Source organism: Haematobia irritans, chromosome 3 (assembly GCF_050003625.1).
Source record: "Haematobia irritans isolate KBUSLIRL chromosome 3, ASM5000362v1, whole genome shotgun sequence".
In the NCBI taxonomy this organism is placed as follows: domain Eukaryota; kingdom Metazoa; phylum Arthropoda; class Insecta; order Diptera; family Muscidae; genus Haematobia; species Haematobia irritans.
The window spans coordinates 102,168,067-102,193,223 of record NC_134399.1 but is presented as its reverse complement, the minus strand read 5'-3'; the positions used below and the strand labels follow the sequence as shown (position 1 = coordinate 102,193,223).

General features: G+C 36.6%; 1 protein-coding gene and 1 long non-coding RNA gene across 2 annotated transcripts in view; both read left to right on the top strand.

The window, feature by feature from the left end:
• The window catches only part of LOC142229985 (ras-related protein Rap-2b), a 157,022-nt gene that overhangs the window by 125,820 nt on the left and 6,045 nt on the right, over positions 1 to 25,157 (top strand). Inside the window, exon 4 of the mRNA XM_075300588.1 lies at positions 21,638 to 21,730. Coding sequence (XP_075156703.1) covers positions 21,638 to 21,730 — 93 coding nt within the window. The remainder of the gene's footprint in view (positions 1 to 21,637; positions 21,731 to 25,157) is intronic.
• LOC142229988 (uncharacterized) lies at positions 20,475 to 20,964 on the top strand. Its single transcript, XR_012720551.1, has 2 exons — positions 20,475 to 20,705; positions 20,788 to 20,964. It is a non-coding gene; the product is annotated as an uncharacterized LOC142229988 (long non-coding RNA).

Genomic DNA, 25,157 nt, shown 5'->3' with positions numbered 1-25,157 from the left:
CGTGCTAACGACACTATTTTTTCAGTGTACAAAGCAATTGAGATCTATTTTTTTAATTTAGTAATATCATAATAACTTTAGAATACGTATTATAATAACATAAAAAGGATAAACGAGTCAAATGCTACTATTCCTAATAATTTACTGACAGTTTATATAAGGAATTTGTATGGTAATAGTAGATTTAAAGTTTACGATAACTTTTATGAATACGAGGAAAAAACTTTACAACAAGGTGTATTTGCTGCAAAAATGCCCGCATAATGGCTGGAATAATTATTAAGGCTTCAATTGAGCTTTGAAATATGTGGAAACCCTTATTCTGGCAGCAAGACTTAGATAAAAACGAAGTTTTATCCACATTTCAATAGGAACATGTCGAAAATAAAAAAGCTAAAAAAAGCTAAAAGGGTCATGAAAAAAAGCCAGAAAAAAAGCTAAAAGCTAAATGCATTTTTTTCCCGCTAAACGTCTTCAAAAAAAGCCAAATCTAGCGGGAAAAAAGCTAAATTGGCAACGCTGTTATGGACCGATGTGGACTAATTTTTGCATGGTTGTTAGAGACCATATACTAACACCATGTACCAAATTTCAGCCGGATCGGATGATATTTGCTTCTCTTAGAGGCTCCGCAAGCCAAATCGGGGTTTCGGTTTATATGGGGGCTATATATGGTTAGGTTAGGTTAGGTTAGGTTAGGTTAGGTTAGGTTAGGTTAGGTTAGGTTAGGTGGCAGCCCGATGTATCAGGTTCACTTAGACTATTCAGTCCATTGTGATAGTACACTGGTGAACTTCTCTCTTATCACTGAGTGCTGCCCGATTCCATGTTAAGCTCAATGACAAGGGACCTACTTTTTATAGCCGAGTACGAACGGCGTTCCAAATTGCACTAAAACCACTTAGAGAAGCCTTGAAACCCTCAGAAACATCACCAGCATTACTGAGGTGTGATATTCCACCGCTGAAAAACTTTTTGGTGTTCGGTCGAAGCAGAAATCGAACCCACGACCTTGTGTATACAAGGCGGGCATGCTAACCATTGCACCACGGTGGCTCCTATATAATTATGGACCGATGAGGACCATTTTTTGCATGGTTGTTAGAGACCATGTACTAACACCATGTACCAAATTTCAACCGGATCGGATGAAATTTGCTTCTCTTAGAGGCTCCGCAAGCCAAATCGGGGGTCGGTTTTTATGGGGGCTATATATAATTATGGACCGATGTGGACCAATTTTTGCATGGTTGTTAGAGACCATATACTAACACCATGTACCAAATTTCAGCCGGATCGGATGAAATTTGCTTCTCTTAAAGACTCCGCAAGCCAAATCGGGGGATCGGTTTATATGGGGGCTATATATAATTATGGACCGATGAGGACCAATTTTTGCATGGTTGTTAGAGACTATATACTAACACCATGTACCAAATTTCAGCCGGATCGGATGAAATTTTGCAATCGCAAGCCAAATTTAGGGGTCCATTTATATGGGGGCTATACGTAAAAGTGGACCGATATGGCCCATTTGCAATACCATCCGACCTACAACAATAACAACTTCTTGTGCCAAGTTTCAAGTCGATAGCTTTTTTCGTTCGGAAGTTAGCGTGATTTCAACAGATGGACGGACATGCTCAGATCGACTCAGAATTTCACCTTTGGTGGAGGGTATAAAAAAGTGGGCACTAAAACCGAAAATTGTGCATTGGCTATACACGGCAGGGGTTAGACCTATAATGCTATACGGTGTTGTAGTCTGGTGGCCGGCACTTTAGCAGCCGACAAGTTTAGACAAAGTTCAGCGTATGGCGTGCTTGTGTATCTCAGGCGCATTCAGTAAGAAAGGAACAAATTCCCTTAATGTCATGCTGCATCTATTGCCTTTAGACATTTTGACCAAACAGTCAGCTGCAACAACGGTTGTGCGGTTGCGCGAGCTAAAGGGTGATACGGTCAAAATTTGGTCAATATAAACTTGACGTATTTCTTTCAATTTTGCATCTAAAAAACCTGAACACCACTCATTTTGAAGGTGTAAGTGTGTAGAATGTTGTTCCTATTTTGATTTTGGAATTCACTCTTCAGTTGTCAAAATGCCGTCCAAGCAAGAAGAGCAGCGTATCAAAATTTTGCTCGCGCATCGCGAAAATCCGAGCTACTCGCACGCAAAGCTGGCAAAATCGCTACAAGTTGCCAAATCAACCGTTACAAATGTAATTAAAGTGTTTGGGGAACGTTTGTCGACAGCCAGGAAGTCTGGATCGGGGGGAAATCGAAAACCGGAAGCCGCTGAGACGACAAAGAGAGTTGCCGGTAGTTTCAAGCGAAACCCTAACCTCTCTCTCCGAGATGCCGCTAATAAGCTGGGTGTATCGTCTACAACCGTGCATCGAGCCAAAAAACGAGCCGGACTATGGACTTACAAGAAGGTAGTGACTCCAAATCGCGATGATAAACAAAATACGACGGCCAAAGCGCGATCCCGGAGGCTGTACACGACGATGCTGACGAAGTTTGACTGCGTGGTAATGGACGACGAAACCTACGTCAAAGCCGACTACAAGCAGCTTCCGGGACAGGAGTTTTATACGGCAAAAGGAAGGGGAAAGGTAGCAGATATTTTCAAGCACATAAAATTGCCAAAGTTCGCAAAGAAATATCTGGTTTGGCAAGCCATCTGTACCTGTGGCTTGAAAAGCAGCATTTTCATAGCTTCCGGGACTGTCAACCAAGAAATTTACGTGAAAGAGTGTTTGAATAAACGTCTGCTGCCTTTCCTGAAGAAACACGGTTGTTCCGTACTGTTTTGGCCGGATTTGGCATCTTGCCATTACGGTAAAAAGGCCATGGAGTGGTACGCCGCCAACAACGTGCAGGTGGTTCCCAAGGACAAGAAACCTCCCAACACGCCAGAGCTCCGCCCAATTGAGAAATACTGGGCTATTGTCAAGCGGAACCTAAAGAAGACCAAAAAACTGCTAAGGACGAGCAGCAGTTCAAGGCAAACTGGCTTTCTGTGGCGAAGAAGGTGGACAAGGTGGCTGTACAAAATCTGATGGCAGGTGTCAAGCGTGAGGCCCGGCAATTCGGATTTGGAAAAGCGAAAGCCTAACTGAATATTTTTCCTGAATTTTATACTTATTGAACTTGAAAAAGAAATTTAATTTGATTTTTTAAATAAACGATTTCACCGATTTACACGCGTTTTCCCTTGACCAAATTTTGACCTATCACCCTTTATCGCTGTGGTCGGAAAAAAGGTACGGCCACTGTTCGGTCCTCAAAACAATGCCAGATGTGCCTAACGTAGTGGATTACACTTTGGCGAGACCACTTTTCGACAAAAAGTTTGAAACTCTAATTCCCAAGAGTGAGGCGTGGTGCACACAGGCCCGGGGAATAAACGATGTCTAGATTTCTACACTGATGGCTCCAATTTGAATGGACAAGTGGGTTTCGGAGTATATTCTAAAGATCTGGAACTTCTAATAGCGAAAAGATTACCTAATCACTGTAGTGTTTTTCAGACTGAAATATTAGCAATAAGAGAGGAGGCGAATTGGCTGAGAAGTAATGTTCCAAAAAATGTTGGCATTAATATATACTCAGACTGTCAACGTGCAATAAAATCCTTGGACTCTGTGTTCCTCAACTCGAAAACGGCCATCGACTGCCGCAAATCTCTCAATGAGATGGCTGAGCATTACAATATTCACCCAATATGGGTGCCTGGCCATAGGAACATACCGGGGAACTGCGAAGCGGATGAGTTGGCCAGGCTAGGGACTACCTTACATATTCCAGGGGAACTAGAATTTGTTGGTATGCCCCTAGCTACCTGCAAGCTCATGCTGCGTGAGAAGGCTGTTATGATGGCAAATGTTCGATGGGAGAATTGCAAGGGTTGTAACGACACCAAGCAAATATGGCCCCATTTCAACTTAAACCGCACACTAGATATGCTAATGTTCTCGAGACGTCAGATATCACTCCTGATATCTGCTATAACGGGTCGCTGCCTGATAGGAGATTTTGCAAAAACTATTGGCGCGAAGTATAATGACTATTGTATGAGCTGTCATGATGCGGAGGAAAAAGAATCAATTAAACACCTCTTGTGTGAGTGTCCTGCATTTTGTGTAAAGCGCAAGCAACTTTTAGGAGCATATAGCTTCAGATTACTGGCGGATCTGGAAAACGTTAACTTAAGCAGTCTGCTAATGTTTTTGGAACAATCTGGTTGGTTCAACAAAGAAAAATAATCAAGAAGGTTCAGCGGTTAAAACTAGAAGTGCCCATATGTAATAGGTACTTTTAGTTAATGTGGTATCACAATGGACTGAATAGTCTAAGTGAGCCTGAATCTTAATCGGGCTGCCACTTTAACCTATGTATAGGTAAGTCTACAAATAATTGCGAATCGACATGGAAATTGAAATATGGGGGTCGCTTATATGGGGGCTATATAGAATTATGAACTTGATATGGACCAATTTTTGTGTGATTGGGGATCGATTTATCTGAGGGCTATATATATCTACATACCGATATGGACCTAGTTAGGCATGGTTGTTCACGGCCGTATACTAGCACAATGTACCAAATTTCAACTCGGATGAAATTTACTCCTCCAAGAGGCTCCAAAACCAAAAAGAAATTTAATTTGATTTTTTAAATAAACGATTTCACCGATTTACACGCGTTTTCCCTTGACCAAATTTTGACCTATCACCCTTTATCGCTGTGGTCGGAAAAAAGGTACGGCCACTGTTCGGTCCTCAAAACAATGCCAGATGTGCCTAACGTAGTGGATTACACTTTGGCGAGACCACTTTTCGACAAAAAGTTTGAAACTCTAATTCCCAAGAGTGAGGCGTGGTGCACACAGGCCCGGGGAATAAACGATGTCTAGATTTCTACACTGATGGCTCCAATTTGAATGGACAAGTGGGTTTCGGAGTATATTCTAAAGATCTGGAACTTCGAATAGCGAAAAGATTACCTAATCACTGTAGTGTTTTTCAGACTGAAATATTACCAATAAGAGAGGAGGCGAATTGGCTGAGAAGTAATGTTCCAAAAAATGTTGGCATTAATATATACTCAGACTGTCAACCTGCAATAAAATCCTTGGACTCTGTGTTCTTTAATTCGAAAACGGTCATCGACTGCCGCAAATCTCTCTATGAGATGGCTGAGCAGCACAATATTCACCTAATATGGGTGCCTGGCCATAGGAACATACCGGTGAACTGCGAAGCGGATGAGTTAGCAAGGCTAGGGACTACCTTACATATTCCAGGGGAACTAGAATCTGTTGGTATGCCTCTGGCTACCTGTATGCTCTCTGGCTACCTGTAAGCTCTCTGGGAGAATTGCAAGCGTTGTAACGACACCAAGCAAATATGGCCCCATTTAAACTTAAACCACACACTAGATATGCTAGTATTCTCAAGACGTCAGTTATCACTCCTGATATCTGCTATAACGGGTCGCTGCCTGATAGGCGATTTTGCAAAAACTATTGGCGCGAAGTATAATGACTACTGTATGAGCTGTCATGATGCGTAGGAGAAGGAATCAATTAACATAAACACCTCTTGTGTGAGTGTCCTGCATTTTGTATAAGGCTTAAGCAAATTTTACGGGCTTATAGCTTTAGATTACTGGCGGACCTGGAAAACGTTAACTTAAGCAGTCTGCTAATGTTTTTGGAACAATCTGGCTGGTGCAACATAAGAAAATAATCGAGAAGGTTCAGCGGTTAAAACTAGAAGTGCCCATATGTAATAGGTACTTTTAGTTAATGTGGTATCACAATAGACTGAAAAGTCTAAGTGAGCGTGAAACTTAATCGGGCTGCCACTTTAACCTAACCTAACCATCACTCTGCGACGATTAATTTAGGATATATGACCAAAATAAGGTTTTCAAATTCAAGTGTGAATCACGTGAGTCGTGAACAAAATCCAAAGCAACTCTCGTCAATGTGCGTGAATGGGACTAAAATAAGTATCTCGTGCGTGAGAAATAAAATCGTTTCGTGAATGTGCGTGAATAAAATTTCTGCAAAATCACGCTCACGAAAATAATCAAGATTTAATTCACACTCGTATGTTTACTGAAATTAATTTGGCTCTCGAACTATATTCTTTTTTTTTTAATTTTGTTGCCTTTGCTCATTTCCGTTTGGAAAATATCGTGAGCCTCGTGAATTTGTCGTGAATCACGTGAATTGTCGTGAATCGTGCGTGAACGTGAGTCTTTAAAAGTAATTCGTGCGTGAGCGTGCGTGAATAAATATTTTGCTTCGTGAATGTGCGTGAGTGAAATTTCAGTCACGCGCACACCTCTACTCTCCACCATAGGATGGGGGATATATTAACTTTGTCATTCCGTTTCTAACACATCAAAATATTGCTCTAAGACCCCATAAAGTATATATATTTTATTTATTTATTTATTTATTTATTTATCCTGCACAATCGATCCCCAAATTTGACCTCTTATTTTATTTCTTTAGAACATTTTGCAAACTTTTAATTCTATAGAAAATTTTATCAAAATTTTATTTCTATAGAAAATTTTGTCAAAACTTTATTTCTATAGAAAATTTTGTCAAAACTTTATTTCTATAGAAAATTTTGTCAAAATTTTATTTCTATAGATAATTTTGTCAAAATTTTATTTCTATAAAAATTTTATCAAAATTTTATTTCTATAAAAAATTTTGTCAAAATTTTATTTCTATAGAAAATTTTGTCAAAGTTTTATTTCTATAAACAATTTTGTCCAAATTTTATTTCTATAGAAAAATTTGTCAAACTGAATTATATACGTATTTAATCGTTTTTTTTTTGTTTAATATATACCCCGTATGGACTAACTTACAATTTAGAAGACGGTGTTAAGAAGTTTTAAGATACCTTGCCATCGGCAAGTGTTACCGTAACCCAAGTAATTCGATTGTGGATGACAGCCTCTAGTAGAAGTTTCTACGCAATCCATGGGGTGGTTACAATTTCAAGGGCCGATGTTGATTTTGAATAAAACACAAACTATTTAGGAAATTATGGTAATTTTATTTTATTATGATATATTGGTATTACTCAATTATGTATGGAACAAAATATCGGTCAAATGGGCGCTGCGACCTCGGTGGCACACCTTCATCCGATGGTCCAAATTTTCGATGACGCTGAGGCATAATGGAGGTTCTATGCCGTTAATGTGCCGAATTATCTCATCCTTTAGCTCTTGAATTGTTGCTGGCTTATCGACGTACATCTTTTCTTTCAAATAACCCCAAAGAAAAAAGTCCAACGGTGTCAAATCACATGATCTTGGCGGCCAATTGACATCGCCATTACGTGAGATAACACGGCCATTGAATTTGTTGCGCAAAAGATCCATTGTTTCGTTAGCTGTGTAACAAGTGGCACCGTCCTGCTGAAACCACATATCGTCTACATCCATATCTTCCAATTCGGGCCATAAAAAGTTCGTTATCATCTCACGATAGCGAACACCATTCACAGTAACTGCCTGACCGGCCTCATTTTGGAAGAAATACGGCCCGATGATGCCGCCAGCCCATAAACCGGATTGTCATTCTCCCAAATGCGGCAATTCTGTTTATTGACGAATCCACTGAGGTAAAAAGGTGCCTCATCACCGAAGAAGATTTTCTTCAAAAATTGATCATCCACTGTTGCCATTTCTTGAAACCATTCTGCCCATTCACGACGTCCATGGTTCAAATTGAGTAAGTCTGAAATAGAGAAATGTCAAATAAAATTCGGAAAAAACTTGGCGTTTATGTGTGGTTCACATTCAACATCGACCCTTACAATTTAACCAACCTTTACTTAAGATAAGCGGATGTCACCCTATGCCGTTTTATTTTTATAAAAAAAGAACCTGAACCTGATATAAATTTCATAACCTCACCCATTTTTTCCATAAAATTTCAGTCGGCAAGTTTAGTTTTGTTTTCACTGTACTTTACAAAAAAGTCGTGCAAAAGGGTGGTCCCCCTCCCCGACCAAATATCGAAAAATAATGTAGCGGTTTTTTGTCTAGATGCCAACCCCAACATTCAATGGAAATTTCAAGCAAATCGCATAATTTTGTTCCAAGTTTCAAAAAGTAGGGCAAAGGGGAGGTCCCCCTCCCCGTCCACATATGAAATCATCAGGTACCCCATATTAATTATATAACCTCACCGCATGTTCTCTGTAAATCTCAGATAATTTAGAGAATTTTAGTTTTTTCACTGTACTTTAAAAAAAAGTCGAACAAAGGTGAGGTCCCCCTCCGCCACTAAATATCGAAATAAAAAGTAGTGGATCTTTGTCTAGATACCAACCCCAACCTTCAATGAAAATTTCAAGCAAATCGGTCAACTTTGGTCCAATTTTCAAAAAGTCCGACAAAGGGGAGGTCCCCCTCCGCGACCAGGTGTCAAAAAATGAGGTACGCTATTTTCACCACATGAACGCCCCCTACGATCTCTGAAAGTTTCAAGTAAATCGGTTCAGCCGTTTCGGAGCCAACTCGGAACATACAAACAATCAAACAAACAAATAAACAAAAATACATAGATTGAATTTTATATATGTAGATAGATATTACAGTACATAAGAAATTAATTAAGAAGTGGCACAATGTGACAAAAAGGTGTCACAAAAATATAAAAAGTAATTCATTTTGTAATAATGGCAAAATTGTCACTAAAATGGCAGTAACAGTAAGTCTGCGATAAACTAATCATAGACAAAAGACACTTATGTTAGTTCAGTGTTAACACAGAATAATTTTCCAACATTCTTCAATACTCCAAAAAAAATTTCATAAAATTTAATTTTGAATGTCTACGTGATTTCTACAAGACTATCACAAATGGCTTCACTATAGCCTGCACTTCTACGCCATTTAAAAAACAAGTAAGGAAAGTCTAAAGTCGGGCGGGGCCGACTATATTATACCCTGCACCACTTTGTAGATCTAAATTTTCGATACCATATCACATCCGTCAAATGTGTTGGGGCTATATATAAAGAATTGTCCCAAATACATACATTTAAATATCACTCGATCTGGACAGAATTTGATAGCTTCTACAAAATCTATAGACTCAAAATTTAAGTCGGCTAATGCACTAGGGTGGAACACAATGTTAGTAAAAAAATATGGGAAACATTTAAATCTGGAGCAATTTTAAGAAAACTTCGCAAAAGTTTATTTATGATTTATCGCTCGATATATATGCATTAGAAGTTTAGGAAAATTAGAGTCATTTTTACAACTTTTCGACTAAGCAGTGGCGATTTTACAAGGAAAATGTTGCTATTTTGACCATTTTTGTCGAAATCAGAAAAACATATATATGGGAGCTATATCTAAATCTGAACCGATTTCAACCAAATTTGGCACGCATAGCTACAATGCTAATTCTACTCCCTGTGCAAAATTTCAACTAAATCGGAGTTAAAAATTGGCCACTACGGTCATATGAGTGTAAATCGGGCGAAAGCTATATATGGGAGCTATATCTAAATCTGAACCGATTTCCACGAAATTTGACACGCATAGCTATAATGCTAATTATACTCCCTGTGCAAAATTTCAACTAAATCGGAGCAAAAAATTGGCCTCTGTGGTCATTTGAGTGTAAATCGGGCGAAAGCTATATATGGGAGCTATATCTAAATCTGAACCGATTTGGCTGACATTTTGCAAGTTTTCCGAGACTCATAAAATATTCGGATGTACGGAATTTGAGGAAGATCGGTTGATATACACGCCAATTATGACCAGATCGGTGAAAAATATATATGGCTGCTATATCTAAATCTGAACCGATTTTTTCCAAAATCAATAGGGATCGTCTTTGAGCCGAAACAGGACCCTATACCAAATTTTAGGACAATCGGACTAAAACTGCGAGCTGTACTTTGCACACAAAAATACACCAACAGACAGACAGACGGACAGACAGACAGACGGACATCGCTAAATCGACTCAGAATTTAATTCTAAGACGATCGGTATACTAAACGATGGGTCTCAGACTTTTCCTTCTTGGCGTTACATACAAATGCACAAACTTATTATACCCTGTACCACAGTAGTGGTGAAGGGTATAAATATGGGAAACATTTAAATCTGAAGCAATCTTAAGGAAACTTCGCAAAAGTTTATTTATGATTTATCGCTCGATATATACGTATTAGAAGTTTAAGAAAATTAGAGTCATTTTTTCAACTATTCGACTAAGCAGTGGCGATTTTACAAGGAAAATGTTGCTATTTTGACCATTTTTGTCGAAATCAGAAAAACATATATATGGGAGCTATATCTAAATCTGAACCGATTTCAACCAAATTTGGCACGCATAGCAACAATGCTAATTCTACTCCCTGTGCAAAATTTCAACTAAATCGGAGCAAAAAATTAGCCTCTGTGGTCATATGAGTGTAAATCGGGCGAAAGCTACATATGGGAGCTATATCTAAATCTGAACCGATTTCAACCAAATTTGGCACGCATAGCTACAATGCTCATTCTACTCCCTGTGCAAAATTTCAATTAAATCGGAGTAAAAGATTGGCCTCTGTGGTCATATGAGTGTAAATCGGGCGAAAGCTATATATGGGAGCTATATCTAAATCTGAACCGATTTCCACCAAATTTGACACGCATAGCTATAATGCTAATTCTACTCCCTGTGCAAAATTTCAACTAAATCGGAGCAAAAAATTGGCCTCTGTGGACAAAGGAGTGTAAATCGGGCGAAAGCTATATATGGGAGCTTTATCTAAATCTGAACCGATTTGGATGATATTTTGCAAGTTTTTCGAGACTCATAAAATATTGGGATGTACGGAATTTGAGGAAGATCGGTTGATATACACGCCAATTATGACCAGATCGGTGAAAAATATATATGGCAGCTATATCTAAATCTGAACCGATTTTTTCCAAAATCAATAGGGATCGTCTTTGAGCCGAAACAGGACCCCATACCAAATTTTAGGACAATCGGACTAAAACAGCGAGCTGTACTTTGCACACAAAAATACATCAACAGACAGACAGACGGACAGACAGACAGACGGACATCGCTAAATCGACTCAGAATTTAATTCTAAGACGATCGGTATACTAAACGATGGGTCTCAGAATTTTCCTTCTTGGCGTTACATACAAATGCACAAACTTATTATACCCTATACCACAGTAGTGGTGAAGGGTATAAAATTATATTGAATTCAAAATGGTACCAAACAAAGTAAAAGACAGAGAAGTTCGGTTTTATTATCATAACAAACCAGGAATAAAAACTTGGGACACCATCTGGCTGGCTGGTATTGGTATTGCTTTTGGTATTGGGTATTGTTTGGAAAGAAATTTCCATTTCTGATTTTTTTTTTGGTTTGGTTAAGCATGGCTTGTCTCCATTGTCATACGAAAATGAGTATTTTTTCTTTTGGCACTCAATCAAGTAACGTAGTGCCAACGAGAGAAGAAAAATGTAAAAAAAAATTAAGTGATCCCTAACTGGGGGGGGGGGGTGGAAAGAACCCCTACTCCCTCCCTAAATTCGCCCACAATTCAATTTATATTCTAATATATTTTACTTTCTTGATTCAATAACTTTTGTAATGGCGGTGGCCAGAAGTGAGAGTGAAAAGGAAAGAAGGCAAGGATTACAATAGGTTAGCATTTATCCTGGTGATTGTCCTTGTTGGCATTGTTACTTTTTTGATCCCTGCTTGTTGCTTTTGTTGGTGTTGCGGATGATGATGACAGTGACGTCGTTTTTATGTTCTTGTTGTCGCTGTTGTTGTATGCAAACTAATAAAGAATGTACCACACACAAACACACACTCACGCATAACCAACAAAATTTGCATTTTTATTACATTCCACTTTTAACAACAAATATTCATTTAGTCCCCGCCAGATTTTGAAAGCTCTACCATTACCATCCTCTAGAATTTTGCAACAGGGAACGGGTTGGTGAAGATTTTCCATAATTTTCAATTTTTGGTATACTGGACAAATATTTTAATATTTTTATGGACCCATATTTATGTCATAAATTTAAGCACCACCGTCTCATAACATTGACATACATAATATGTTCAGTATTTTTGCTAGGCCTTCGTTTCCCATTCTACACCGTCAGTTGTGATAAACCAAATCCTTCTACATTTCACGCAACGACCTTTACGTTTCTAGGTCAATACAAAAGAACTTAAAATTCAACGAATAATCAAAGACTGGATACAGTAACAAGGATATGGATGAAATTGAGTCCTTCCGAAATAGGACCATCAAACAATTCGGAATCATGTCATGTTCAGTATTTTGTTGGTCCTAAGATAGATGTTGAAATTTCAAAAATAACAAATATATACGGCCGAAAGTTCGGCCTGGCTGAATCGTATGTACCCTTTACCAGTTCTACTAAAGACCGTCATCCACAATTGTATTACTTGTGGTAAAAGTTGCCGATGGCAAGGTATCTCAAACCTTCTTAACATTGTCTTCTTAATTATAGGTTAGTCATATAGAGTCTATGTTAGATAAAAACAAGTAAGGAAAGTATAAAGCCGGGCGGGGCCGACATATTATACCCTGCACCACTTTGTAGATCTACATTTTCGATACCATATCATATCCGTCAAATGTGTTGGGGGCTATATATAAAGGTTTGTCCCAAATACATACATTTAAATATCACTCGATCTGGACAGAATTTGATACACTTCTACAAAATCTATAGACTCAAAATTTAAGTCCGTACTAGGGTGGAACACAATGTTAGTAAAAAAACAAGTATATACGGCCGTAAGTTCGGCCAGCCCGAAGCGTATGTACCCTCCACCATGGATTGCGTAGAAACTTCTTGTAAACACTGCCATCCACAATCGAATTACTTAAGTTGCGGTAACGCTTGCCGATGGCAAGGTATCTTAAAACCTCCTAACACCATCTTTTAAATTGTATGTAAGTCCATACGTGGTATATATTAAAACAAAAAAGATCGATCAAATACGTATGTAATTCAGTTTGACAAAATAGATATAAAATTTTTGACAAACTTTTCTATAGAAAACCAGTAAGGAAGGTCTAAAGTCGGGCGGGGCCGACTATATTATACCCTGCACCACTTTGTAGATCTAAATTTTCGATACCATATCACATCCGTCAAATGTGTTGGGGCTATATATAAAGGTTTGTCCCTAATACATACATTTAAATATCACCCGATCTGGACAGAAATTGATAGACTTCTACAAAATCTATAGACTCAAAATTTAAGTCGGCTAATGCACTAGGGTGGAACACAATGTTATTAAAAAAATATGGGAAACATTTAAATCTGGAGCAATTTTAAGAAAACTTCGCAAAGGTTTATTTATGATTTATCGCTCGATATATATGCATTAGAAGTTTAGGAAAATTAGAGTCATTTTTACAACTTTTCGACTAAGCTGTGGCGATTTTACAAGGAAAATGTTGGTATTTTGACCATTTTTGTCGAAATCAGAAAAACATATATATGGGAGCTATATCTAAATCTGAACCGATTTCAACCAAATTTGGCACGCATAGCTACAATGCTAATTCTACTCCCTGTGTAAAATTTCAACTAAATCGGAGTTCAAAATTGGCCTCTACGGTCATATGAGTGTAAATCGGGCGAAAGCTATATATGGGAGATATATCTAAATCTGAACCGATTTCAACCAAATTTGGCATGCATAGCTACAATGCTAATTCTACTCCCTGTGCAAAATTTCAACTAAATCGGAGCAAAAAATTGGCCTCTGTGGTCATATGAGTGTAAATCGGGCGAAAGCTATATATGGGAGCTATATCTAAATATGAACCGATTTCAACCAAATTTGGCACGCATAGCTACAATGCTAATTCTATTCCCTGTGCAAAATTTCAACTAAATCGGAGCAAAAAATTGGCCTCTGTGGTCATTTGAGTGTAAATCGGGCGAAAGCTATATATGGGAGCTATATCTAAATCTTAACCGATTTCAACCAAATTTGGCACGCATAGCTACAATGCTAATTCTACTCCCTGTGTAAAATTTCAACTAAATCGGAGTTCAAAATTGGCCTCTACGGTCATATGAGTGTAAATCGGGCGAAAGCTATATATGGGAGATATATCTAAATCTGAACCGATTTCAACCAAATTTGGCACGCATAGCTACAATGCTAATTCTACTCCCTGTGCAAAATTTCAACTAAATCGGAGCAAAAAATTGGCCTCTGTGGTCATATGAGTGTAAATCGGGCGAAAGCTATATATGGGAGCTATATCTAAATATGAACCGATTTCAACCAAATTTGGCACGCATAGCTACAATGCTAATTCTATTCCCTGTGCAAAATTTCAACTAAATCGGAGCAAAAAATTGGCCTCTGTGGTCATTTGAGTGTAAATCGGGCGAAAGCTATATATGGGAGCTATATCTAAATCTGAACCGATTTCAACCAAATTTGGCACGCATAGCTACAATGCTAATTCTACTCCCTGTGTAAAATTTCAACTAAATCGGAGTTCAAAATTGGCCTCTGTGGTCATATGAGTGTAAATCGGGCGAAAGCTATATATGGGAGCTATATCTAAATATGAACCGATTTCAACCAAATTTGGCACGCATAGCTACAATGCTAATTCTATTCCCTGTGCAAAATTTCAACTAAATCGGAGCAAAAAATTTGCCTCTGTGGTCATTTGAGTGTAAATCGGGCGAAAGCTATATATGGGAGCTATATCTAAATCTGAACCGATTTCAACCAAATTTGGCACGCATAGCTACAATGCTAATTCTACTCCCTGTGTAAAATTTCAACTAAATCGGAGTTCAAAATTGGCCTCTGTGGTCATATGAGTGTAAATCGGGCGAAAGCTATATATGGGAGCTATATCTAAATATGAACCGATTTCAACCAAATTTGGCACGCATAGCTACAATGCTAATTATACTCCCTGTGCAAAATTTCAACTAAATCGGAGCAAAAAATTGGCCTCTGTGGGCAAATGAGTGTAAATCGGGCGAAAGCTATATATGGGAGCTATATCTAAATCTGAACCGATTTGGCTGATATTTTGCAAGTTTTTCGAGACTCATAAAATATTCGGATGTGCGGAATTTGAGGAAGATCGGTTGATATACACGCCAATTATGACCAGATCGGTGAAAAATATATATGGCAGCTATATCTAAATCTGTACCGATTTTTTCCAAAATCAATAGGGATCGTCTTTGAGCCGAAACAGGACCCTATACCAAATTTTAGGACAATCGGGCTAAAACTGCGAGCTGTACTTTGCACACAAAAATACATCAACAGACAGACAGACAGACGGACATCGCTAAATCGATTCAGAATTTAATTCTAAGACGATCGGTATACTAAACGATGGGTCTCAGACTTTTCCTTCTTGGCGTTACATACAAATGCACAAACTTATTATACCCTGTACCACAGTAGTGGTGAAGGGTATAAAAATATGGAAAACATTTAAATCTGAAGCAATTTGAAGGAAACTTCGCAAAAGTTTATTTATGATTTATCACTCGATATATATGTATTAGAAGTTTAAGAAAATTAGAGTCATTTTTTCAACTATTCGACTAAGCAGTGGCGATTTTACAAGGAAAATGTTGCTATTTTGACCATTTTTGTCGAAATCAGAAAAACATATATATGGGAGCTATATCTAAATCTGAACCGATTTCAACTAAATTTGGCACGCATAGCTAACAGGTTGGCTGATAAGTCCCCGGTCTGACCCATAGATGGCGTCGCTAGTATTAAATTCATATTATTATATATTATATAGTACCAAGTGGACGCCCGAAAGAGGTGGTTACCGACGAAAACATAAAAAAATCCACAAAATGATTTTGAATGACCGTAAAATGAAGTTGATCGATATAGCAGAAGCCTTAAAGATATCAAAGGAACGTGTTGGTCATATCATTCATCAATATTTGGATATGCGGAAGCTCTGTGCAAAATGGGTGCCGCGCGAGCTCACATTTGACCAAAAACAACAACGTGTTGATGATTCTGAGCGGTATTTGCAGCACGTAACTCGTAATACACCCGAGTTTTTCCGTCGATATATGACAATGGATGAAACATGGCTCCATCACTACACTACTGAGTCCAATCGACAGTCGGCTGAGTGGACAGCGACCTGGGAACCGTGTCCGAAGCGTGGAAAGACTCAAAAGTCCGCTGGCAACGTAGTGGCCTCTGTTTTTTGGGATGCGCATGGAATAATTTTTATCGATTATCTTGAGAAGGGAAAAACCATCAACAGTGACTATTATATGGCGTTATTGGAGCGTTTTAAGGTCGAAACCGCGGCAAAACGGCCGATTTCAGTAAAATTTTGCACACTTGACTATAGTACTAATTGTTCTTCTTGTGCAAAATTTTAAGCAAATTAGGGTAAAACTCTGGCTTCTGGGGCCATATAAGTCCATATCGGGCGAAATATATATATGGGAGCTATATCTAAATCTGAACCGATTTCTTCCAAAATCAATATGGTTCTATTCTGAGCCAAAACACATACTTGTGCCAAATTTGAAGTCGATTGGACTAAAACTGCGACCTAGACTTTGCTTAAAAAAATATGTTCACGAACAGACGGACAGACGGGCATGGCTATATCGACTCAGGAACCCATCCTGAGCATTTTTGCCAAAGACACCATGTGTCTATCTCGGCTCCTTCTGGGTGTTGCAAACATATGCACTAACATATAATTGTTCCACAGTGTGACTATATCAAAATATGGACCGATACTCACCATTTTCGGCACACCTCCTTAAGGTCCTAGAATACCTCTAGATATCCGATTTGAGGCAAATTGGGTAAAAATTACGGATTCTAAAAGACCAAGAAATAAAATCGGGAGATCGGTCTATATGGTGGCTATATCAAAACATGGACCGGTACTCACCATTTTCGGCACACGTCTTTAGGGTCTTAGAGTACCTCTAGATTTCAAATTTCGGGCAAATTGGATTAAAACTACGGATTCTAGAAGCCCAAGAAGTAAAATCGCGAGTAAAATATGGGGGCTATATCAAAACATGGACCGATACACCCCATTTTCGGCATACCTCTTTATTGTCCTAGAATACCTCTATATTTCAAATTTCAGGCAAATCGGATAGAAAATACACTTTCTAGACGCCCAAGAAGCAAAATCGGGAAATCGGGCCATATGGGGGCTATACCAAAACATGGACCGATAGGCACCATCTTCGGTACACTTTTTGATGGTCCTAAAACACCTCTACATTCCCAATTTCATGCAAATGGATAAAAACTACAGTTTTTATAAGCCCAAGACCCCAAATCGGGAGGTCGGTTTATATGGGGACTATATCAAAACTTGGACCGATATAGCCCATCTTCGAACTTGACCTGCCTGCAAACAAAAGACGAATCTGTCCATGTTTCGATATATCCCCCATAGGTTTGTCATTCCGTTTGTAACACATCGAAATATTGACTATATAAAGTATATATATTCTTGATCAGGGAGAAATTCTAAGACGATATAAGCATGTCCGTTTGTCTGTCTGTTGTAATCACGCCACAGACGTCATCGGTCCATGTTTCGATATATCCCCCATAGGTTAGGTTAGATGGCAGCCCGATGTATCAGGCTCACTTAGACTATTCAGTCCATTGTGATAACACATTGGTGAACTTCTCTCTTATCACTGAGTGCTGCCCGATTCCATGTTAAGCTCAATGACAATGGACCACCTTTTTATAGCCGAGTCCGAACGGCGTTCCACATTGCAGTGAAACCACTTAAAGAAGCTTTGAAACCCTCAGAAATATCACCGGCATTACTGAGGTGGGATAATCCACCGCTGAAAAACTTTTTGGTGTTCGGTCGAAGCAGGGATCGAAGCCACGTATGCAAGGCGGGTATGCTAACCATTGTACCACGGTGGCTCCCCCATATAAACCAATCCATCAATTTGATATCTTAGGCATATAGACTAGATGTGTAGCACGACATTTTCGATGCCAAATCATACAAATATGAGCCACTCACCCACACAAAATTGCCATTCGGCCACACAAGAACGCAGTTTTGTGTGGTTGAATGGCTCAAATTTATATGATTTGGCATCGGATTTATTCACTCAATTGCTTATAACTTTGTCATGCCCCATTACACCGAACTCCCGATTTAACTACTAGGGTTTCTAAAAATTCTAGTTTTTATCCGATTATCCAAATTGAAAATAACTGGCATTTTAGACCCATAACAAAGTGTATATGATTTAGTTTTATCGGTCCATTTGGTAAGGCCTCCGATTTCACTTATTGAGGGTATAGAAGGCGCAGTGATCATGAAAACTGCTTGAAACTGAATGCAAAATTTCCAGATTATACTTCTCATAATCATTTAAATAATTGGGATGAAATTCTACAGATTTTCGATTTCAAATCAAAGCGTTATTTCATAATTTTCTTGCACACTTGCAGGAGATGTTTATGATTCCTCTAAAACTCAAAAATGGTTCTTATAAATTCAGAATCTGATCTGGTCTTCATAGGTAAAATCTTTACATTTATCTGTGGGAAGTGTACTGGTTGAACTGATATGCTTGCACAGAAAAAAAAGTGTCTTGTAAAATTAAGGACCATTTTGACTTCCACATAGTTCAACAAATTTACTGTAATATAGTTCATTTCTCGTAACCACAACGAAAATTAACTTAGCTAAAGCAAAACTTATGAAAATTCAGTAAATGTTTTTTAGTTCACTAACTACGAAATGGGAAGTATTTTTCCTTAAATAAATTTCCAACACAGTAGTTAATGCATCGTTGTTTCTATTATAAAAATACATGGGCAATATAAAAATCTTACTACGAAATGTGGACAATTTACTAAGAAAAAATTTTGTATGGAAAAAAATTTTTGTAGTAAAAATTAACTTAACGACATTACCGATTCGTACGATGACTACCTACAGATTATTTCCCTTTTTATTATATGTTGGAGTGTTTTTACTCACATTGAAAATTTTAGTTAAAGTAGAATAAAAATTAGTTAATATAATCCTTGACAGGTGTATATAATTTTTATAGATTCCTCATAGATTTGGTATATATGTTACCTTAACTTATAGATAGAATTCCAACTAATCAATAAACGTGCTACTGGAAAATGTGAGTACATCATGCGAGGGAGTTTTTAGAGACATTTTGTATATATCTCGTATGATTGTTTGTGTTTGTTATTGCGTCATTTATGCTGTTGTTGGTTGTTTTGATTCTAGAGACATTGGAATGTTCCTTGTTGGTATCTTTTGTGGTGAGAGTTGTTTTTTGCAATAGCAAGATCAGAAAGGGATCGTGTGTGTGTGTGGAGTTGTTTTTCTTTACGGCAGGTATGTATCCCTTATGACTATTTGTGTCTTTTGCGCTTTACAGACTATCAGTTATTCCGGACGGAATGTCGGTGTTTGTAAAGAATCTTACAGTGTGTCGGATTGATACGACTTGTCGGCGATGACTAAATAACCGGTAAATGTGTTATCGATCCCATAAACATGCAGCAGTATCGATTATGCCTTCGGACTTAACTTATAGTGTGCACAATATATGGGATTTGTTCGACACGAGCACTGTCGTCCGGAATAACTGATAATCTGTAAAGCGCATTTGAGTTTTATTGTTGCATTCAGTTATGTTGATGCATTTATGAAGTGCACACGTGGATTTAATTTTGCAAAATTGTACGTGCGGTATTGGTGTTTATTAATGAAAATACATTTATTTCGAAACATTTTAGAAACTGAGAAGTGAATGATGTGATGTTAGGGAATCAAAAACGCTTTTTATTGATAAAAAACAAATAACAGATTAAGGAACTGTATATTTCTGTTAATATGTTAGTTTAAAATTAGTGCGAATTTTAAATTGATTTACATAAAAAATATACAACATGAGTGGTAATAGGATGATTTATATTTATTCTACATCTGGATCACAGGTTGAGAAGCAACCATTTTTTTGAATCTATATTTTTTATGTTACAGCAATTCCTACAGGTGAGTACTAAGATCGAGCTTAGCCGCTAAAATTAAACATAAATCACTAAGCAAAGTATAAAATTATACGTCTTCGATACAAATTTAAATATAACTTGATGGAGAATAGCCCAAATCAAGTTTTTTTATAAAGATTATTTTTTATAATGGATTATTAAAGAAAACTTATCATGGAAATTGCAATTTTAGCCGCTAAACTCGAACTTAATATCCACCTTAAATACTAAATGCTATACTGACAAGTGGAAATTATGTCTAATTTTATAATATTTTTTATTTCGAATATATTCTGAGACTAATTTCAATAACGTCCCATTTGTCCATGGATATGATTCCAATAATGTACCTACTGGATGGATTTTTCAATGTGGTAAGTTTTTCTATAAACGGTATTTTGTCCGTTTTTAATAAAACCAAAATTTCAATTTATTAAAAATTATTTTTTTCACTTGCAGGTAGACAGGTCTCGTAATGGTAATTTTTTGAATATTCTTACTGTTTAATACTAATTAAGCTGATATCCTTATTGGCTCTAGGAAATACTCTTGAAAACCGTAAGTTAAAGATCAATATGAACGATAGAATTAATTAATTAATAATATTTTTCTTATATTTTGTATAACTTTGCAATTTCAGATGCTTATAAGCCAAATCCGTCCAACAAAAGTTAGCCAAAATCGATGAAATTGGACAATTCAATTGAATATAGCAACTTATGCCACATATATCTTTCATATGGATAGAAAACATGCAAATTTAAATTAATTAGTTTAGTCCTAATAACATAGAATATTACTCTTTTGAAGAAGCAATTACTAACTACCGACAAGTAAATGCGTCCAACGTACTAATAAAAATATTTCCTTTATTGTATATCATAAGCCATAGTTTTGTGTAATATAATAAAAATTCTTTGAAATAAAATACTGGTGGTTATAGAAAATTGACTTGTTTTTTACGAAAAATGTCTTAGTTGTATACAGGCTTGTTGTACCTTTGATTCCTCAATTTCTTTACTTTTTTGAAAATTATACCGACAAACAGTTTATTTCAAACCAATTTCTTAATACAGGTTTCCCAAAAAATTGTTAATTTTTCCGGATAGCAGGAATATTTTGAATGAGTTTAACTATATTCTTCCCACAGCATAGTAATAATGAACTAAAATACGATGTAATACATGAACTAATTTATAAGAAAATCATGAACTTATCTAGATGAAAAAAATCTTTGGCGCCAAATCATGGTCATTCTTACTATGGGTTAGTTCATTTTTCATAAAAAATAGTAAACTTTTTTTCGGTGTGGGAAAATATCTGTCATCAAGCCCTCCTAAATTTTGCAAAGGAAACTAGTATATTTGATTCATGGTGGTGGGTATATAAGATTCGGCCCGGCCGAACTTGCTGCTGTATATACTTGTTTTATACTGTTTTTATAAGTTTACCTGTTTCTGATACATTTTCTTGATTGTTTTTATTTGCAGGTTGAATACGCTACCACAGAATCCGTCGTTACTGTAGACTGGGAAAATGGTTTCGTTGAAGTTTCTGCGGCACGAAATGAGAATATAACACAGGTATTTATATAAAAATAAACAGACGCACACACACACACATTAAAACCAATATTTAACACATGTATGTCAAAAAGACAAAATATGACGTCTTATTGACATACTTGTTTCAATACATGAATCCCTACTTGACATTTCATAGTCGGTTGATATTTGTATACAATTTTAAGGAGATTTGTTATCCATTGGGAATATTATTGATATATGTGCCAAAGAGGGGTAATGCACACTGAAAAAAAAATGTACGTAGTATTAAAGATTAAGTAACTTAAATTTTAGGATTTTAGGAATTTACAAAATATTAAGGACATTAACTTTGTCATTCCGTTTGTAACACATCGAAATATTGCTCTAAGACCCCATAAAGTATATATATTCTTGAACGTGGTGAAATTCTGAGTCGATCTAAGCATGTCCGTCCGTCCGTCCGTCTGTTGAAATCACGCTAACTTCCGAACGAAACAAGCTATCGACTTGAAACTTGGCACAAGTAGTTGTTATTGATGTAGGTCGGATGGTATTGCAAATGGGCCATATCGGACCACTTTTACATATAGCCCCCATATAAACCGACGGTCAGATTTGGCTTGCCGAGCCTCTAAGAGAAGCAAATTTCATCCGATCCGGTTGAAATTTGGTACAAGGTGTTAGTATATGGTCTCTGATCTCCGGAGCCTCTTGGAGGAGCAAAATTCATCCGATCCGGTTGAAATTTGCAACGCGGTGTTAGTATAAGGCCGCTAATATCCATGCCAAAATTGGGCCATATCGGTCTATAGTTATATATAGACGATCCCCAATCACACAAAAATTGGTCTATATCGGTTCATATTCATGGTTGCCACTCGAGCCAAATATAATCTACCAAAATTTTATTTTTATGGAAAACATTGTCAAAATGTTATTTCTATAGAAAATTTTTTAAAAATTTTATTTCTATAGAAAATTTTTTAAAAATTTTATTTCTATAGAAAATTTTTTAAAAATTTTATTTCTATAGAAAATTTTGTAAAAATTTTATTTCTATAGAAAATTTTATCAAAATTTTATTTCTATAGAAAATTTTTTCCAAATTTTACTTCTATAGAAAACGTTGTCAAAAATTTATTTTGTCAAAATTTTATTTCTATAGAAACTTTAAACTTAATTATATACGTATTTAATCGGCTTTTTTAGTTTAATATATACTACATATGGACTACCTTGTAATTTAGAAGACGATGTTAGGAAGTTTTAAGATACCATGCCATCGGCAAGTGTTACCGCAACCCAAGTAATTCGATTGTGGATGACAGTCTTCAGTAGAAGTTTCTACGCAATCCATGGTGGATGGTACATAAACTTCGGCCTGGCCGAACTTACGACCGTATATACTTGTTTTTTTTTTTTTTTAATCATGATATTTTAATTAAAATAAAGTTTATAATCTTTGCTTAAGAACATTTTTTGTATTAAGCTTAGGACACACATTTTTGAAATTTATTCAAACCAAGTTGTCTTTAGTTCAATGACTTTTTTTCAGTAAAGTGAAAAACATATCAAGGAAATACATATTCTATGCTACGCAAAATTGTCATTTGTAGTTTAAGGACATGACATTTTTGTGCTTATGACAATATTGTTTTGTAGTGTATATCTTTTTATGCTGGGTATTCATCAAAACGGTGATTGCCACGACGTCAGAAATCAACTTTTCAATAATGCCAAAAGTCAACAGTCGAAATGTTAATAAGTCGACAATCGAGTTTTAATAAAAGGGTAAAAAAGTCGACTTTATACAAATTTAAAAAGTCGAAAAATTGAAAATTTGAATTTTCCGGAATTCAATTTTTTTTCTGATTACAAGCAAAAATTGTTTTTTGATTCAGGGAAACGAAATTTTATTCATAGTTTTTTTTTTTTGGCTATCACTTTCACACTCAAAAAAGTCGACAATCGAGTTTTTACGAAAGTGTAAATGTCGACTTTATAAAAATTTAAAAAGTCGAAAAATTAAAAATTTAAATTTTCTGGAATTAAATTTTTTTTATTCTGATTATAAGCAAAAATTGTTTTTTTTGTTTCAGGGAAACGAAATTTTATACAAACATAGTTTTTTTAAGCTATCACTTTCACACTCAAAAAGTGGCACCTCTAGGGCCTTAACTCTAGTTTACTTCATGGAATTTTTAAATACGTTAGTTAAATTAACTAAAAAAGAGCAAATATTATACACACGCAAAAAAAAATCTTTCCTCCCAAACGAAATTTTAGGCAAACAAAGATCGTTTCTCATTTGCTTTTCGCTGTAAGGAAGTTTATTTGGAAGAAATGTATATACTTTCTGTGATAAATGTTTATTCTTTTCCAGGATGTAAAAACAATTTCAGCAAATAGACAATATTTTCCGGCTAATTGCATTTTCCCTCACATCTTTCCCACTTCCACGTGGTTTTTTCGTTCTTAGCACATTTTTCTGTAATACAAACAATGTAGAAGAAATTATTCGATTTATAAGTTTTTTAAATTTTCCTTTCGCCTTGACGGAGAATCGAACGTGCGGCTTGCATACCAAGGGTCCTGGGCTCGATCCCTGCTTCGACCGAACACCAAAAAAAATTGTTTCTGTTTTTTTCTTTTACATATGTTTCCTTTCGCCTGGACGGAGAATCGAACCGCGGACAATGCAATTTGTAAGCCAACACACTATCCACTGGGCTACGTAGCTGCTATTGTCATCGATCAGTGTTACCGTTGGAAATTTTGAAAAAGTTGCATATTCAAAAAAAGGTCGCATAAAAAAGTCGCATAATGATAAAAAAAAAAACAAGTATATACGGCCGTAAGTTCGGCCAGGCCGAAGCATGTACCCTCCTTCTACTTCTACTACTGAAGACTGTCATCCACAATCGAATTACTTGGGTTGCGGTAACACTTGCCGATGGCAAGGTATCTTAAAACTTCCTAACACGGTAATACATACCACATAGTCCATACGTGGTATATATTAAACTAAACAAGTAAGGAAAGTCTAAAGTCGGGCGGGGCCGACTATATTATACCCTGCACCACTTTGTAGATCTAAATTTTCGATACCATATCACATCCGTCAAATGTGTTGGGCCTATATATAAAGGTTTGTCCCAAATATTGACTCAAAATCTATTTAAATAATAATTAATCTAAGCAATTTTAAGGAAACTTCGCAAAAGTTTAATTATGATTTATCGCTCGATATATATGTATTAGAAGTTTAGGAAAATTAGAGTCATTTTTACAAATTTTCGACGAAGCAGGGGCGATTTAACAAGGAAAATGTTGGTATTTTGACCATTTTTGTCGAAATCAGAAAAACATATATATGGAAGCTATATCTAAATCTGAACCGATTTCAATCAAATTTGGCACACATGACTATACTACCAATTGTACTCCTTGTGCAAAATTTCAA